The sequence below is a fragment of the Myxocyprinus asiaticus genome, chromosome 30, assembly GCF_019703515.2.
Source record: "Myxocyprinus asiaticus isolate MX2 ecotype Aquarium Trade chromosome 30, UBuf_Myxa_2, whole genome shotgun sequence".
In the NCBI taxonomy this organism is placed as follows: Eukaryota; Metazoa; Chordata; class Actinopteri; order Cypriniformes; family Catostomidae; genus Myxocyprinus; species Myxocyprinus asiaticus.
Genome location: NC_059373.1, coordinates 6,235,303 through 6,252,159, shown reverse-complemented (window position 1 = coordinate 6,252,159; position 16,857 = coordinate 6,235,303). Strand labels below are relative to the sequence as shown.

Here is a 16,857-nt window from a genome sequence, read left to right as displayed (position 1 = left end):
TGTTTTCTGTTTTGTTTTGGTATGTTGTTCTCATCCTCTTTATTTTCTCCTTGTAGGCCTTTAGCAGAGCTCACAGAATCGGTCAAAACAAGAAGGTGATGATCTACCGCTTTGTGACCAAAGCCTCTGTAGAAGAGAGAATCACTCAGGTATACTTGAAACCATCTTTGGGAAACTCTAACCATCCAAAGTTTCTCCAACCACCTTTCCAGTCAAAACTGAAGGTCCTTTCTTGTTTATCTCTAGGTGGCAAAGAAGAAAATGATGTTGACTCACTTGGTTGTGCGTCCTGGATTGGGCTCAAAGACTGGTTCAATGTCCAAACAGGAACTGGACGACATCCTTAAATTTGGAACAGAGGAGCTCTTCAAGGACGAGGGAGAAGGTGGAATTACAAACATCTTATACAGAATTTTGTATGCTCTCAGTGGAGAAATCGAAATTGATATTGACACACATTCCATTTTTCTATTAAGGAGAAAACAAAGAAGAGGACAGCAGCGTGATTCACTATGACGACAAAGCCATAGATCGCCTGCTGGACCGTAACCAGGATGCCACAGATGACACAGAGATCCAGAGCATGAATGAGTATCTGAGCTCCTTCAAAGTGGCACAATATGTGGTTAAGGATGAGGAAGTGGTGGTGAGTGTCAGTTAGAGTTTTCTGGCAAACGTCTTAGATTTTTTTTTTTTTCATTTATCTTTAGAATGTAAAGTCCAAACTTGACAAAATTTGGTGTGTATGAACTGCAGGACATTTTGCGGAAATGCTCCAAATATTGTGAAATTCCACCCAAGGGGGTGTTAGGAATTAAAAACCTGAAACTTTTGCAAATTTCTACATGATTTTCCTAGTGCTGATATATTGGGCAAATCAACAAAAAGTGTCTGGCAATAGTCAATCCATGTTAATGCCATTCATGGTTAACTTTAAAGAAAAAATCTTTTTGTGGGGGCCAGGGTAGCTCAGCAAGTAAAGACGCTGACTACCACCCCTGGAATCGCGAGTTTGAATCCAAGGCGTGCTGAGTGACTCCAGTCAGGCTTCCTAAGCAACCAATTGGCCTGGTTGCTAGGGTGGGTAGAGTCACGCTGGGTTAACCTCCTCGTGGTCGCTATAATGTGGTTCTCACTCTCAGTGGGGTGAGTTGTGCGTGGATGCCGCGGAGAATAGCGTGAAGCCTCCACACATGCTAGGTCTCTGCGGTAACGCACTCAACAAGCCACGTGATAAGATGCGCAGATTGACGGTCTCAGACGCGGAGGCAACTGAGATTCGTCTCCGCCACCCGGATTCACTACGCCACCACGAGGACTTGGAGCGCATTGGGGATAAAAGGAGAGAATTTTTATTTTTTATATATATAACGTCTCAAAACTGCTCAGTCATTGTGACAAAAAACCTCATGTATACAATGTCTTTATTTCCCACATGCACCTTGCATTTCTTCACATTCTCTCTGTTTTCTGTCTTTCTCAGGAAGAGGAAGTTCAGAGGGAGATCATTAAGCAGGAAGAAAGTGTGGATCCAGATTACTGGGAGAAACTGCTCAGACACCATTATGAGCAACAGCAGGAGGATCTAGCCCGCAACCTGGGCAAAGGCAAACGAATCCGCAAGCAGGTCAACTACAACGATGGATCTCAGGAAGACCGCGGTGAGAGAAGACGTGGTAACTCTCAGCAAAACGCCGTAAATCAGCTTGAACAAAACTAAATCATGAACATATGCAAGTTAAAATGCACAACAATTGGAAGGGCTTGAAAACATTAAATTACTATATTTACACACAGGCTTTGGTATTCTGTTTTACAATATACAAGTTATTCGAATTGTCTTTTTTGCTCTGTTACAGACTGGCAGGATGATCAATCTGACGGCCAATCAGATTATTCCGTTGCCTCAGAGGAAGGAGACGAGGACTTTGATGAGCGAACAGAAGGTGAGTTGATGGCAGACATGGTGAAAATTAAACAGAACAGACGTTTTGGAAATGAAAAGCATTCAAAAATGATTTTGAAAAACTTGCCCTTTTTAACATTATTGTTTGCCGTCTGCTTGCAGCCAATTCACGGCGACCCAACAGGAAAGGCCTCCGGAATGACAAAGACAAACCCCTGCCGCCCCTGCTGGCCAGAGTTAGTGGCAACATTGAGGTGAGTGAAGGATATCTGGGGTTTTTGTCGTAGAAGTCGATACCAATAACTTAAGGCCAATTGCTGATTAATCGGTCGATATTTTTAAATTCAATTTATAGAATATTAAAAAAATAATTTGGTGCATATCCTGGGACTTTTAACCATAAACTAACCCAAAACACACCAGGGACTCTTAATTTGATATGACAGAGACTTGGCTCCGTTACAATGCTATTTACCAAATTAAGCTTTTTATAGCCTTTATATTCACCAGGTGAAGGGTTTTGTATACAAGTATATTTCACCAGAGGAGATTTCATGAGGAATAAGGTTTATGATTATTCACAAGATTTGAATTAGAGACACAATGTGCTGACGATGCACATTTCTATATAGTTGCATTTTCCTTTGCATGCCCTCGCTTCAATTTAGAACACTTGATTATTTAATCAAAATAAAATATTAACTGAAGTATCAAAATTCAGATATTGTCAATGAGGACAGATTTAGATGTAGCAAATTCCCATGTGACTGTTTTTATTTCACCTCTAGAGGCCACTGTTATACTGTAGAATCCTTCAGCACCGGTCACATTGTAACACAGAGGAATAATAAAAAAAATCTGCACAGAATTTTGCCAATACCCAATATTCAAAAAGCAACTATCGGCACCGATTATTATGATTTCTTTTTTTGTTGTTGTTTTTGCATCAGTTCAGCTTTGGCATATGCCATTGATGTTCTTTTGCCCTCCCTTACTAACAGATTTACTCACCAAAAGATCTTATGTTGATTTGTAAGGTGTTGGGTTTCAACGCTCGCCAGAGGAAGGCCTTCATGAATGCAGTAATGCGTTATGGGATGCCGCCTCAGGATGCCTTCACAACCCAGTGGCTTGTCAGAGACTTACGTGGCAAATCAGAAAAGGAGTTCAAGTGAGTAAGCTAATTTGGAAAAAAAGCTAAAATAAAATAATAATCTATAAATTAGAGGCGGGGGAAAAAATCGATTGTTACAAATTACAGTTCTGGACACAAATGATTTTAAAATTGTCTCCCTGATGAAAAATCGATTTTTAATTTAATTTAAAAAAATTACACATTTAGCTTAATGCTAATACACTGATTGATGGGTAAATACAAGAAGCTATACTTTTGCATAGTTCAATACAAACTTGTTTTCTCACTGATAAGTTTTAATGCTTTTATTCTTTACATTCAGTCCTTTATTGCCCCGCTGCTACAGCCATAATCCACTGCAGCATAATCCACAGGTTTATTTGTCAGGAGTCATTTTGATGATTCTGTCTGACACTCCTTTTGAACCATTAATAGTTTAGAAGTGAAAAGGGCTTATCAAACTGTTGGATGCAGTGAACGACATGTCGCATCCCCATATTTATAATCTAACAAATGCGCACTTCTGAATGCAGAGCGAGGATCTCCCTGTGCTCCAAGTGCTGCGGTTACATTGAAGCACGTCATTCAGTCCCTAGCATAATAAACATGGGAGTGAATTTACTGTGTGGAGAATGGAGACTTCACCCGCAAGCGGTGAACCAGGCGTGTGAGAGAGATGAGCAAGCTACTGTATCTCTTCGCATCGCCCAAAAATGCACACTGCCATCAACTAGTGTCAAAAGCGTAACGGCACGAGAGACCCAGCTTTTGTGCAAAAATAATAGTTTTGAGATTTTAAGCTTCAGCAAATTAAACTTCAGCATTCAGTTTGTTTTATATCTGTATGTATAGTGTCTAATAATGCAAGGGCAATGTACACTTAAATTTATCTTGCCAATAAAGCTTGATATAATACGAATAATACGTTTATTTTATATAGCGCCTTTCTTCAAACTCAAGGTCGCTTTACAGGATGAGAGTAAACAAATAAATAAATAAACAATTTAAGAGTCAGAGAAGCATAGGTCAAAGAGATATGTTTTGAGATTGATTTTGAAATAATGTATGGAGGTGTGATCACAGAGAGACTGAGGAATAGAGTTCCAAAGCGAAGGGGCAAGTGTGCAGTGAGCGGTATGGGGTGTAGCGGCGGACGAGATCTGTGATGTATGAGGGGGAAAGACCATGTAAAGCTTTGAATGTTGTAAGGAGAATTTTGTATTGGATACGATAGGAGACAGGCAGCCAGTGTAGCCTACAAAGTATGGGAGTGATGTGAGAGGATTTCTTTGAGTAGGTGAGAATGTTTTCTGCAATAATTATTTTACCTTTTGTACAGCACTTTGGTCAACCATGGTTGTTTTTTTTTAAATGTGCTCTATAAATAAATATTGATTGATTGATTGATTGATTGAGAAACCTAGCTGCTGAATTCTGGATGTATTGCAGTTGGTTTGTTGTTTTAGTCGGAAGGCCGGAAAAGAGGTCATTGCAATAGTCAAGTCTAGAATGAATAAAGGCGTGAACAAGAGTTTCTACATCTTTGGTGCTAAGAATGGATTGGAGTAGCGCAATGTTACAGAGATGATAGAAAGCAGTTTTTGTGAGAGAGGAGATGTGAGCGTGGAAAGAGGGTGTGGGGTCAATGATAATGCCAAGGTTACGAACAATAGCGGAGGGTCTGACCAGGACACCATTTATATCGACCAACTGATCAGGGAGACATGATAAAACACTTGGAAACCAAATCAGTACATCAGTTTTATCAGTGTTGAGTTTTAGAAAGTAACTGATAATCCATGAGTTGATGTCCTTAACACATTCAGAGAGGGAACTTGTGGGGAATGGGGCAGTGTGCTAAGAGCTGATATAAAGTTGAGTGTCATCAGCACAGCAGTGAAAGTTGAGGCCATGATGGCAAATGATTTGACCTAGAGGAAGCATATAGGTGATGATGTGCAAAGGTCCAAGTACAGAACCCTGGGGGACACCTTGAGAAACAGGAACCAAATTTGATTTAAACTGACAAATAGAAATGTAGTGTTGGTGGCCATAGAGGTAAGAAATGAACCAGGACAGAGCAGTGCCTGAGATGCCAATTGCACAGAGCCTAGCAGTGAGTATGCTATGAGAGATAGTGTCAAAAGCAGAACTGATGTCTAAAAGGACCAGGAAAGTGATGAATTCAAGATATGAATTGAATCTGCCCATTTGATCCTATTATTAAAAGAATTCCACTGGAAAACACCAGAAGATTTTGCCCAACTTTTAATAACAACATGTCCACTGATTTTATGGCATGTATACATACAATTGTATCAAAGATTTATACCTGTAAAAATTTGTCTAATTAACTCTATTTGCAAAAAACTGAACATTTAAACATTTACATAATAAAATAATTGCAATAAATGATGACTATCCAATTTCTTGCAAGTTCTTTGAAACAAAGTTTGAGGTAAATATATTTATATTTTAACGTTTGTTTTAATGTACCATGATTAATTACAGAAAACTGAGCGATTAGTTAGTTAAACAAATTTTAATCAATGTACAGCCTCAGTGAGAATATTTTACAAATGCGAACTATCCTATTGTTCTAATGGTATTCACCTTAATTTTTTGCTTCTCTCTCAGGGCATACGTGTCACTGTTCATGCGGCACTTGTGTGAGCCTGGTGCAGATGGTGCTGAAAGCTTCGCTGATGGCGTTCCTCGGGAGGGACTGTCACGGCAACACGTCCTTACCCGTATTGGTGTGATGTCATTAATTAGAAAGAAGGTAAATTAGTATTGTATTATTGTAGTCAAAATTGTATACAAGAGTCATTGAGTTTATTTAAACCAATACAAAAATGTTGCACTGTACATAACTTTTTTCTGTACAGTTGGCAAGGCACGTTTATTTATATAGCACATTTCATACACAATGGCAGTTCATAGTGCATTACATATAGTAAATGATAAAGAAAATACAAGATACAGTTCATTTTAAAACCAATTAAGAACAAAAATAATAAATTGAATTTAAAAAAGTAAAAATTATTAAAACGAATAAAAAAAGAATACAGAAATAAAATTATGCAGTGCAATCATTAAGTGCAGCACAGTGCTCAGTCAGTAAATGCACAGTTAAACAGATGTTTTCAGTCTGGATTTGAATGTGGCTATTGTTGGATCACATCTGACCTTTTCTGGAAGCTGGTTCCAGCTGCAGGTGGCATAACAGCTAAATGCTGTCTCACCTTGTTTTGAGTGAACACTCTGTATGTCTAACTGACTTGATCCTAATGATCTGAGAGGTCTGTTAGGTTTGTATTCAACCAGCAAATCTGAAATGTATTTAAGTCCTAGGCTGTTGAGCGATTTTTATAAACGTGAAATGGTACTTTAAAATCAGTTCTAAATGTAACTGGAAGCCAGTGTGAAGACCTGAGAACTGGAGTAATATGCTCTGATTTTTGGTTTGAGTGAGAATCCTGGCAGCGGCATTCTGAATGAACTGCAGGTGTCTAATGGTCTTTTTGGGAAGGCCAGTGAGGAGTCCATTGCAGTAGTCCACCCTACTGATGATGAATGCAGGAACAAGTTTCTCGAAAAACATTTGATTCTGGCTATATTTTTTTTAGATGATATTAGGCTGATTTAGTTATTGCATTGATGTGACTACTGAAATTAAGGTTTGACTCCAAAGTGACATCAAGATTCCTTACTTGATTTTTTGTCTTTAGACCCTTGGAGTTAAGGTATGTATTCACCTTGGAAATTTTGCCTTTGTTGCCAAATACAATGACCTCTGTCTTGTCGTTGTTTAACTGAAGGAAGTTTTGGCGCATCCAACTGTTAATTTCATCAGTGCACTGGCACAGAGATTCTATTTGGGCTGTAGTCATTTGGCGATAGGGCTAGATAGATCTGGGTGTCATCTGCATAGCTATGGTATGCAATTTGGTTCTTTTTCATAATTTGGCCTAGTGGGAGCATATACAGGTTGAACAGGAGTGGTGCAAGGATTGAGCCTTGTGGGACTCCACAAGTCATGGATGTCCACTCGGATTCATAGTTGCCTATGTTCACATAGAAACCCCTCCCTTCTAGATAAGACCTGAACCAGAGAGCCCTACCCAATTTTCCAATCGGTCTAGGAGAATGTTGTGGTCAACAGTGTCAAAAGCAGCACTGAGATCTAATAATACAAGCACTGATATTTTGCCTGAATCAGTATTTAGCCAAATATCATTAAGGATCTTTATGAGTGCCGTCTCTGTGCTATGATGCGATCGGAAACCAGACTGGAAATTGTCCAAGGAGCCATTTGAGATTAAGAATTTGTTCAGCTGATTGAAAACAACCTTTTCAATGATTTTGCCTATAAAAGGAAGATTTCAAATTGGTCTGTATTTGTTCAATATTGAGTTATCTAGATTGCTCTTTTTAAGAAGGAGCTCGACAACTGCAGTTTTCAGGGATTTCGGAAAACGTGCCTGAAAGTAGTGCACACTTACTATTTCTAACAGATTTTTTTCCAGACAGTTAAACATATTTTTGAAAAATTATGTGGGGAGTGTGTCAAGACAGCAGGTTGACGTTTTAAGATGCTTTACTATTTCTTCCAGGTTTTTACCATCAATTGCCTCAAAATCAGACATGGTGACTAATTTCTGAAGTTTTTGTGGTGGGTGCTGTCTGACCTCATGCAACATGAGGACGAGCTGATCACCATTCTAATATCATTGATTCTTCATAAAAAAAGATGCAAACTCGTTGCATTTGCTGTCAGAGCATTTCACAGGGAACCTGTGTTTGGGGGGTTTGTTAGTCTCTCTACTGTAGTAAAAAGTGTGCGGGTGTTGTTTATATTGCTGTTAAAAATGTTTCGAGAAGAAGGTCTGCCTAGCTGTGCCTAGTTCCAAATTGAAAGCATGAAGGCTGTCTTTATTGATATTATAATGGGCTTCAAGATGTGTTTTCCACCACTTTTCATGTTTTTCAATGCTGTTGTGTTTCTCCAAGGTGCTTTACGCCTGCCAGTGATCGTCCTGACCTTTACAGGAGCAATGCCATCAATAGCATTTTTAACTTTTGAGTTAAAGCTTTTGAGGAGAACATCAACACAGTCTGCGGATATACTTGGTTTCAAAGATATAGCCTTGCTCAATTGCACACTAGTGTTCTCATTTATGTAACCTCTTTTTGACAGAGACAGATCTAACTTCAGTGGCAGGAGAAATCAACATTTCAAAGAAAATTCAGAAATGGTCAGATAGCGCGACATCCTTAATAATAGTGGATGAAATGTTCAGACCCTTACTAATAAGTAGGGCTGCAACTAATGATTATTTTGATAATCGACTAATCTAACGATTGTTAGAACGATTATTCGACTATTCGGGCGATTATTGCAATGATTAATCATTAGCTCTAAACTGATGATTCAGCTTGTGCCCCGAATTAAAAGGTTGTATTAAACATGCTTGCTAACAATAAAGAGGACAAAATCATCTTTTAAAAATACTTCAAAATGACATTTACTTAAAGGGAAAAAATACTTTTTATTAAGTTTAATTCAGTAACAATTTCACTACAAAAAAATCCTATTGTTATCAAGTGTATTTGTCTTTTTTTCCATTTAAAATTGTCTAAAAATCCTTAAAACAAGATACATTTGCTTGAGAAGTAACATATAAGCTATTTAGACTTGCTCTAAGAGAATGTATATTAAATATAAGTGTATTTTGTTTATAAGTGTATTTTTTCCACTTGGTTATTATTCTGCGAGTGTAGTAAAGACAAAATATACTTATATTCAAGATCTATTCTCTAAAAGCAAGTCTAAATATCTTATATGCTGCTTCTCAGGTGAATGCATCTTTTTTTAAAGGATTTTTAAATATTTTAAAATATTTGTGTTTTTAATATTATATTCAACGTTCTCAGATTAAAAAAAAAAAAAAATTCTTCTGCAGCATAGCTGCTAAAGTAAATGTATGTTGTTTTAAAGGAGTTTTAGATATTTATATTGGAAAACAGGCCAAAACAAAAACAAATAAAAAAATGTATTTTGTTGCAGTGTATAATGGGGCGAAGACTACCCTCTCTCACCTTTTTGTTCACTTCAATCCATCTTTAACTCACAAAAAAACAAACTCTCTCTTATTAATAAAGCTGCGTTTTGCCAATTTTCTTCATGATAAGAAATGCACAGTGATGCATATATTATGATTCAATAAGTTGCCATCGCGTTATAATCTAGCTGCATTAAGCGCACGCACTCGAGGGATGAGCGTCCCCGCAAAAGAGGGTACCTCAGCCGGGCGCAGTTTCAATCTCTCCCTCTTAGATCGGGACATTCACACAACTCATAGAAGAGGCGCTCACCGCACAGAGAAATGCCAGTTTACTTATTATTTTAACTTTAATAAAGCTATAACGCATTAAATAAAACTGCATTATAAATATATTTTGGAGGCCTATATAATTATAAATAGAATGCGTGGAGAGGATAATACTTAGATATTCAACGGTAAAGTAATCACCAAGTGACGCTTGCATTGAAAGACATCTTTAAATATTGCAGCTAATCCTCCACCTCTCCTAACAGCTGTACAGACACTCATTAAAGTAAAGTTTGGAATGGCTGATTCATTGAGGACTGTTGCACTGCAGCTGTTACCTAACCAAGTCTCATTTTGAAACACAGAGTCCAGGTTGTTTGTGGTGATGAGGTCATTGACTAAAAATTACTTGTTCTTTAGTGAGCGGCTGTTTAAAAGTGCTAACTTGACAGTATCTGTTTTTGGCCCCACAGCAATGTCGGATTGACGTCTAATGGCACTTTTCCACTGCACGTTACGGTTCGACTCGACTGTGCTCGCTTTACTTTTCTGAGCTTGCATTTCCACTGCAGTTTAGTGCAGCCTCAACATGGGTGGGATTATAGGCTGATCGTCATAGTTGCATCACCTCATCCAGCTCTCGTTGGATCCTCTCCTCGGCTACTAACGAGAGGAACGTCTGCACCTCGTTTATTGACCACGGCGTGGTTTTGCGCACAGCCATTTCTTTTTATAATTCGAAAATCACGTGAACAAATGATACTGCTATCGCTGTTGCTAACTTTAAAACTAGCGGGTTGATGTCCCGTGTCGCAAATCCAGTGACGCTGGTAGTGACGATTCTCTCTGACCAATCAGTGATCTGCAGGGTTTTGACGTCACATTTAGTATCGGCTCGGCTCACTTGGAACCTCGACCGAGGTGGAACTAAAAAAAGTAACAGGTACTATCCACAGTGGAAAACCCCCAAAAAGCGAGCAGAGTCGAGCCGTACCATGCAGTGGAAAAACCCCATAATAGGCAACAGATTAGATCGGTTTGCCATACGTCTTGAGAAGGCCTTAGTCTTCCTATCACTTAACATAACAGATATTGAAAAAGCTACTGGCACAGTGGGTTCCTGCTTGTTCTGTAAACATTTGTGAGTGTTGCTGCTACCGTAGCGGAGACCCAACACGTATCACTGAAAGCTGTTATCAGTTGTTTGTTGATCACCGAGAACAGAAATACGACAATGTGTACCCTTGCGTTGTGGCAGTGGCCGGAAAGCTCTCTAAGAGGGAGGGTGTGCTGGGCCTGCAGGCTTTGGTGTAGATGGGCCTGCTGTTTTTGGTTGATATCTGGGGGCTCGCAGCAATGGAGTGGGAGAGCTTTCTTCCAGCATACACTAGTTCCTCCATTTTCTCAGAGAAACTCATAAGTGGGTATGTTGATGAGAGGGAAAAAGTGTGTGGTGACAGAGACTGTGGCTCTGGTGTTTGTTTGGAGGCTGAAGTATGTTATCTTGGCTCCCTTGGATTTTTTCCAGGAAATCATCCTTGGGTCCTGTATCTTGGAGCAGTTTTAAGTCGTCACAGTCTGTCTGTAGTATTCTCTGTGTGTGGGGCTCAGCCTGGATTTTGTCCCTGAGCAGTGGATGTTGTGTCTTCGCTGTGTTATTGAGGGATTTGTTGATCAAATGTCCATCCAGGTGCTGAATTGCAATCCTGTGGTCATCCAGGTGGAGTGGATTTGTGCACACTGCAGATGATTTAAGGAGGGGGAGAAGTAGAAATTGTCCTTTAGCACTTTTGCACCAAGTTTGTTTGGGTGGAGGCCATCTGATTTAAACAGTTCTCTTTGACTCCAGAAAAGATTGAAGTTATCAATGTAGTTCAGCCCTCTCATGTTGCAGGTTTTGTGAGCCAAGTGTTTAGACTTAGCAACCGAGAAAACATATTTGTTCCTCGGGCAGGGAGTGGTCCACTGAACGACTGAACTTTCAATCTCCCAAATGTTTCAAAGAATGTATTGAAATCCGTCTTAAGGAGTTCTGACTGCTCTTTCCAAATATAATTTTCCCCCACATGTATAATAACCCAATTCATAGGCTTATGGTTCATCAGTGTTCGAAAGTTAATTATTTATCTCAGAAACTGTTGCTTGAGGAAGGCAGCAAATAGTAGTAGCCCTGCTACCAATGTTTCTGACAATGGAGTCCCCCACTATCAGAGTGCTGGGCTCGGCTGTGATCTCAGCCGAATGCCGCTGCCTGCTCGACCTTGAGCGCCTGCCAGCTGCAATGTTAGCTGCTAGCTGATGTGATCTATGCCTGATCACGTTTGGGGTTTCTTCCTCCACATTTATTAATGATTCAAATCTATTTTCAAGATGTATCGGGGGTGGAAGAATACCAGTATTGGTTAGTCAAGTCATAACTGGAGTGGAAGATGCCAATGCTGCAATATGCATTGCTTTTGATTGTCTGATATGTCGAGCACCTTTGGGTCTAGCTCCCAGTTTATGCCATTTGCTTTTTGCCCTCACTTTCATCAGTCACTTTTGCCACCTATTCTGCTGGGTTTTCAAAGCTCAGTATAGCCTGTAGAGGAATGTTTGATTCACAGGATTCAACGGTTATAGGCTGAGGGGGTCCACGGTGATACTCTCCTGTTTATTCCGTCAAGGGTGGCAGTACTGAAAGTAGTTTTGTTTCAAGAACTGTGACTTTTTTTTGTAGATGTCTATGGCAGTTTGTTCAGCAAGTGGAGTTTTATCTGAAGGGAGGCATTTTCTTTCTCGTCTTTCTGTGTGAAGGCAGCTGTGTTGTCCCTTTTCAGAAATGTAAACTGCAGGTAGTAGGAGGCTGGGAGACCGCTAGTAATATTTCAGTCCCAAAAGTCTCTGGTTGTAGTGTGGGTGCCAAATTATGTCATTTTGAGCACTGTGCTGAAGTTCTGATATGAAAATTAGAGATTAAAGTGCAACAGCAAGAGAACGAAGCACGGAGCAGTAAGTAGACGCGTCCAAACAGAAGCGAAGCTGGTTTAATGTAATTCCGATGTTTGGATACCTTCTGTTTTCAGGTGCAGGAGTTTGAGCATGTGAATGGTCAGTGGTCCTTGCCCTGGATGATGGAGTTAAATGAAAATAAAACTGCATCTGCTGTCAGTAGCCAGCCTGACTCTCCCAGCAAAACGTCCTCTACTGGCACTCCAGCGGACACTCAGCCAAACACACCCGCTCCAGGTACCATCCGTCTCTGCTTTCAGATGAACTTTTTCTGTTTTCTAAGCTAATTGCTGTTATTATTAGTCTGATTAAGAAAACATTTTAATATCTGTTCTACAGATGTTCTTTCCAAAGCAGATGATGGTGGAAAAGACATGGAAAAAGAAAAGGAGGTGAAAAATGGAGAGAGTGAGAAGAAAGAGTCCAGTGAGAATAAAGACAATAACGTGAGTATCAGCTGATTTACAGTTGAAGTCAGATGTTTACATACACTTAGGTTGAAGTCATTAAAACTCATTTAATGTCTACTCCACAGATTTTATATTAGCAAACTATAGTTTTGGCAAGTCGTTTAGGACATCTTTGTGCATGACACAAGTAATTTTTCCAACAATTGTTTACAGAAAGATTGTTTCACTTTTAATTGACTATATCACAATTCCAGTGGGTCAGAAGTTTACATACAAGTTAACTGTGCCTTTAAGCAGCTTGGGAAATTCCAGAAAATGATGTTAAGCCTTTAGACAATTAGCCAATTAGCTTCTGAAAGGAGATGTACTGAATTGGAGGTGTACCTTTGGGTGTATTTTAAGGCCTACCTCCAAACTCAGTGCCTCTTTGCTTGACATCATGGGAAAATCTAAATAAATCAGCCAAGACCTCAGAAAAAGATTGTGCACCTCCACAAGTCTGGTTCATCCTTGGGAGCAATTTCCAAATGGCTGAAGGTATCACGCTCATCTGTACACAAGTAGAAACACCATGAGACCACGCAGCTTCAGGGAGGAGACGCGTTCTGTCTCCTAGAGATGAATGTCGTTTGGTGCGAAAAGTGCAAATCAATCCCAGAACAACAGCAAAAGACCTTGTGAAGATGCTGGAGAAAACAGGTAGACAAGTATCTATATCCACAGTTAAACGAGTCCTATATCAACATAACCTGAAAAACTGCTCAGCAAGGAAGAAGCCACTGCTCCAAAACCGCCATAAAAAGCCAGACTACAGTTTGCAAGTACACATGGGAACAAAGATCTTACTTTTTGGAGAAATGTCCTCTGGTCTAATGAAACAAAATATTAACTGATTGGGCATAATAACCATCGTTATGTTTGGAGTAAAAAGGGTGAAGCTTGCAAGCCGAAGAACACCATCCCAACCGTGAAGCATGGGGGGGGTGGGGGCGTGGGCAGCATCATGTTGTGGTGGTGCTTTGCTGCAGGAGGGACTAGTGCACTTCACAAAATAGATGACATCATGAGGAAGGAAAATTATGTGGATATATTGAAGCAACATCTCAAGACATCAGCCAGGAAGTTAAAGCTCGGTCGCAAATGGGTCTTCCAAATGGACAATGACCCCAAGCATACCTCCAAAGTTGTGGCAAAATGGCTTAAGGACAACAAAGTCAAGGTATTGGAGTGGCCATCACAAAGCCCTGACCTCAATCCGACTGGAAATTTGTGGGCAGAACTGAAAAAGCGTGTGCGAGCAAGAAGGCCTACAAACCTGACTCAGTTACACCAGTTCTGTCTGGAGGAATGGGCCGAAATTCCAGCAACTTATTGAGAGAAGCTTGTGGAAGGCTACCCAAAATGTTTGACCGAAGTTAAACAATATAAAGGCAATGCTACCAAATACTTAGTGTATGTAAACTTCTGACCCACTGGGAATGTGATGAAAGACATAAAAGCTGAAATATATAATTTCTCTACTATTATTCTGACATTTCACATTATTAGAATAAAGTAGTGATCCTAACTGACCTAAGACAGGGTATGTTTTCTATGATTAAATGTCAGGAATTGTGAAAAACTGAGTTTAAATGATTTGGCTGAGGTGTATGTAAACTTCTGACTTCAGCTTTGACTGCTGTGCAAACTATTTTAGTTTAGAAGATTTTGGTTGGTATTTTGTTTCATCATCTAAACGATTAAAATAATTATCGAAAGGTCATTGCCATTCCGGATGAAGATCAGGGCGGTTCCCCTGCTTCTGAAAAGAAAGGCGAAGAGAAGGACAAAAACGAATCATCATCGGAGTCAAATAAGGTGGATGGCAAGCAAGGCGAGGTGATGGAGGAGAAAGAGAAACAAGATGAGAAAGCAAAGTTTGGAGATGAAGAGAAGACGGAAGACGCCAAGCCCAAAGCATCAGAGGGTGACAAGGAAACTTCAGACGACAAAGGTAAACTTAAAACTGCATTTCTAACCCACAATGTCACGTATTTTCAAGTGAAGCAGAATATTTGGCTGAAAATAATCTAGAGTGGGGATTGATTTTATATATTTACAAGGTGAAACATCCTTGAAAATATGGTTGATGTCCACTGTTGACTAATTTCTCTTCATACACTTCAGGAGAAAAGAAGGATGATGAGCCTGAAAAGATGGACACTACACCTGTTACAGATGACAAGAAAGGTCTGTACCACCTGACTGCGTTTGACATTATTTACCTTCTGTTTCTCACCCACCCACTTCACTCACCCTTCTCTGTGTTTAACTCCAGGTCAGAAGGATGAGAAGGAATCTGGTAAGACAGAAGACACAGGAAAACTGCAGAATGGAGAGAGTGCCGCAGATAGTGCGGCAGCAGCAGCAGGAATTGAAGAGAGGAAGAAAGCCAAAACCAGATTCATGTTTAATATCGCTGATGGAGGATTTACTGGTAAGATTCCTGTTCAGAGTGTTGTTTTCAGAAGTATGTGCTTTTCAAATAGGCATTTCAGGTTTTTGTTTAAATTTTTAAAGCTATGTCATTTTTAAATGGTATATTAGTATTGTGCAATGTTTGCATGTTTTTGCATTTATATTATAAAAGGTTGTTAGTAATAATTATTATTAGTATTCATTATTGTCTATTTTTGCTATTATTTATTGACAATACTAATAATAATGTATAATATTAACAATACTATTTATTATTTATGATTATTATTCATAATTGTTTATTATTTTTAATTGACATTAATAATAGTAATTATTGTAATTATGTTGTTATAATAACATTATTATTATTATTATTATTCATAATGGTTTATTTTTGTTATTTATTGACACTAATAATAATAATAATTTATTATTATTCAAAATTACTATTTCTATATATAATTATTCACAGTTATTTATTTTATTTATTTACACAGATACACAAATACACAAATAATTATTTTACTGGCATTTATTATAATGATATTCATAATTGTTTATTATTTTTAATTGACATGAATAATGGTAATTATTGTAATTATTTGTTATAAATTATTTTATTATTATTAAGTATTAATAATTATTTGTTTTTGTTATTTGACACTAATAATAACCATTTATGTTATTATTATTATTATTTCTATTTATAGTTATTATTCACAATTATTTATTTTTGTTATTCATTGACACAGAGTAACAATGATTTTATTGGTATTTATAATAACGATAATTGTTTATTATTCTTTTTTTATTCTTTTTAATTGAAACTAATAATAGTAATGTATTAATATCATTTATAATTATTTATAATTTACTTTTGTTTTTAAAGGCACTAATAATAATTATTATTATTAACTATGTGTTTATTTCTGTTATTTCTTTTACACTAACAATAGTAATAATTATTTATAGTTATCATAATTTATTGTTGTTATTTGGCATTAATAATAGTAATAATAATAATAATTTCATATAATAATATTAAGTGCGTCTCTACTATCTTTTTCTCTTAGAATTGCACTCGCTGTGGCAGAATGAGGAACGAGCCGCCACAGTCACCAAGAAAACCAATGAGATTTGGCATCGTCGCCATGACTACTGGCTACTTGCTGGTATCATACAGTATCCTTAACAAAATGCTGCTTTTGTTGTATTCGTGTGTGTATGTGACAGCATCAGCTGTGTTCACAGAATGAAATGCTGAATTTGTACCTTAACTCACCCGTCTTAGACACGGCTATGCTCGCTGGCAAGACATTCAGAATGATGTCAAATTCGCCATTCTGAACGAGCCCTTCAAGGGTGAAATCAACAGAGGAAACTTCCTGGAGATCAAGAACAAGTTTTTGGCCAGGAGATTCAAGGTATGAAACAACAAAAAAAGGAAACCTTCTATTGAATGTTTTTCACATTAAATGTTTTCAGGTCTTTAAAATTCTTAATATTAGATAACTAGATTGTAAACATAAGTTTTGTTTTTTTGGTTGGACTTTTTTTTTTTAATGAATGAAGAAATGTGAGATCGCAGTGGAAATTAGTGGAAAATATTTCATTGTACTTTTA

General features: G+C 38.2%; 1 protein-coding gene across 3 annotated transcripts in view; it reads left to right on the top strand.

Annotated features, from left to right (window-relative positions):
• The window catches only part of LOC127420933 (chromodomain-helicase-DNA-binding protein 4-like), a 46,153-nt gene that overhangs the window by 26,599 nt on the left and 2,697 nt on the right, over positions 1-16,857 (top strand). For 2 of the 3 annotated variants that reach the window (XR_007893900.1, XM_051663575.1), the window contains exons 24-38: positions 57-149; positions 247-385; positions 477-646; positions 1,484-1,676; positions 1,860-1,946; positions 2,069-2,160; positions 2,944-3,077; positions 5,679-5,823; positions 12,442-12,604; positions 12,707-12,813; positions 14,536-14,770; positions 14,944-15,006; positions 15,095-15,253; positions 16,308-16,416; positions 16,526-16,658. Coding sequence is in view for 2 of the 3 variants with exons in the window: in XM_051663575.1 (XP_051519535.1) it covers positions 57-149; positions 247-385; positions 477-646; positions 1,484-1,676; positions 1,860-1,946; positions 2,069-2,160; positions 2,944-3,077; positions 5,679-5,823; positions 12,442-12,604; positions 12,707-12,813; positions 14,536-14,770; positions 14,944-15,006; positions 15,095-15,253; positions 16,308-16,416; positions 16,526-16,658 (2,022 nt within the window). In the remaining variant the exon portion in view is untranslated. The remainder of the gene's footprint in view (positions 1-56; positions 150-246; positions 386-476; positions 647-1,483; positions 1,677-1,859; positions 1,947-2,068; positions 2,161-2,943; positions 3,078-5,678; positions 5,824-12,441; positions 12,605-12,706; positions 12,814-14,535; positions 14,771-14,943; positions 15,007-15,094; positions 15,254-16,307; positions 16,417-16,525; positions 16,659-16,857) is intronic. The other variant, XM_051663576.1, reaches the window with a different exon arrangement.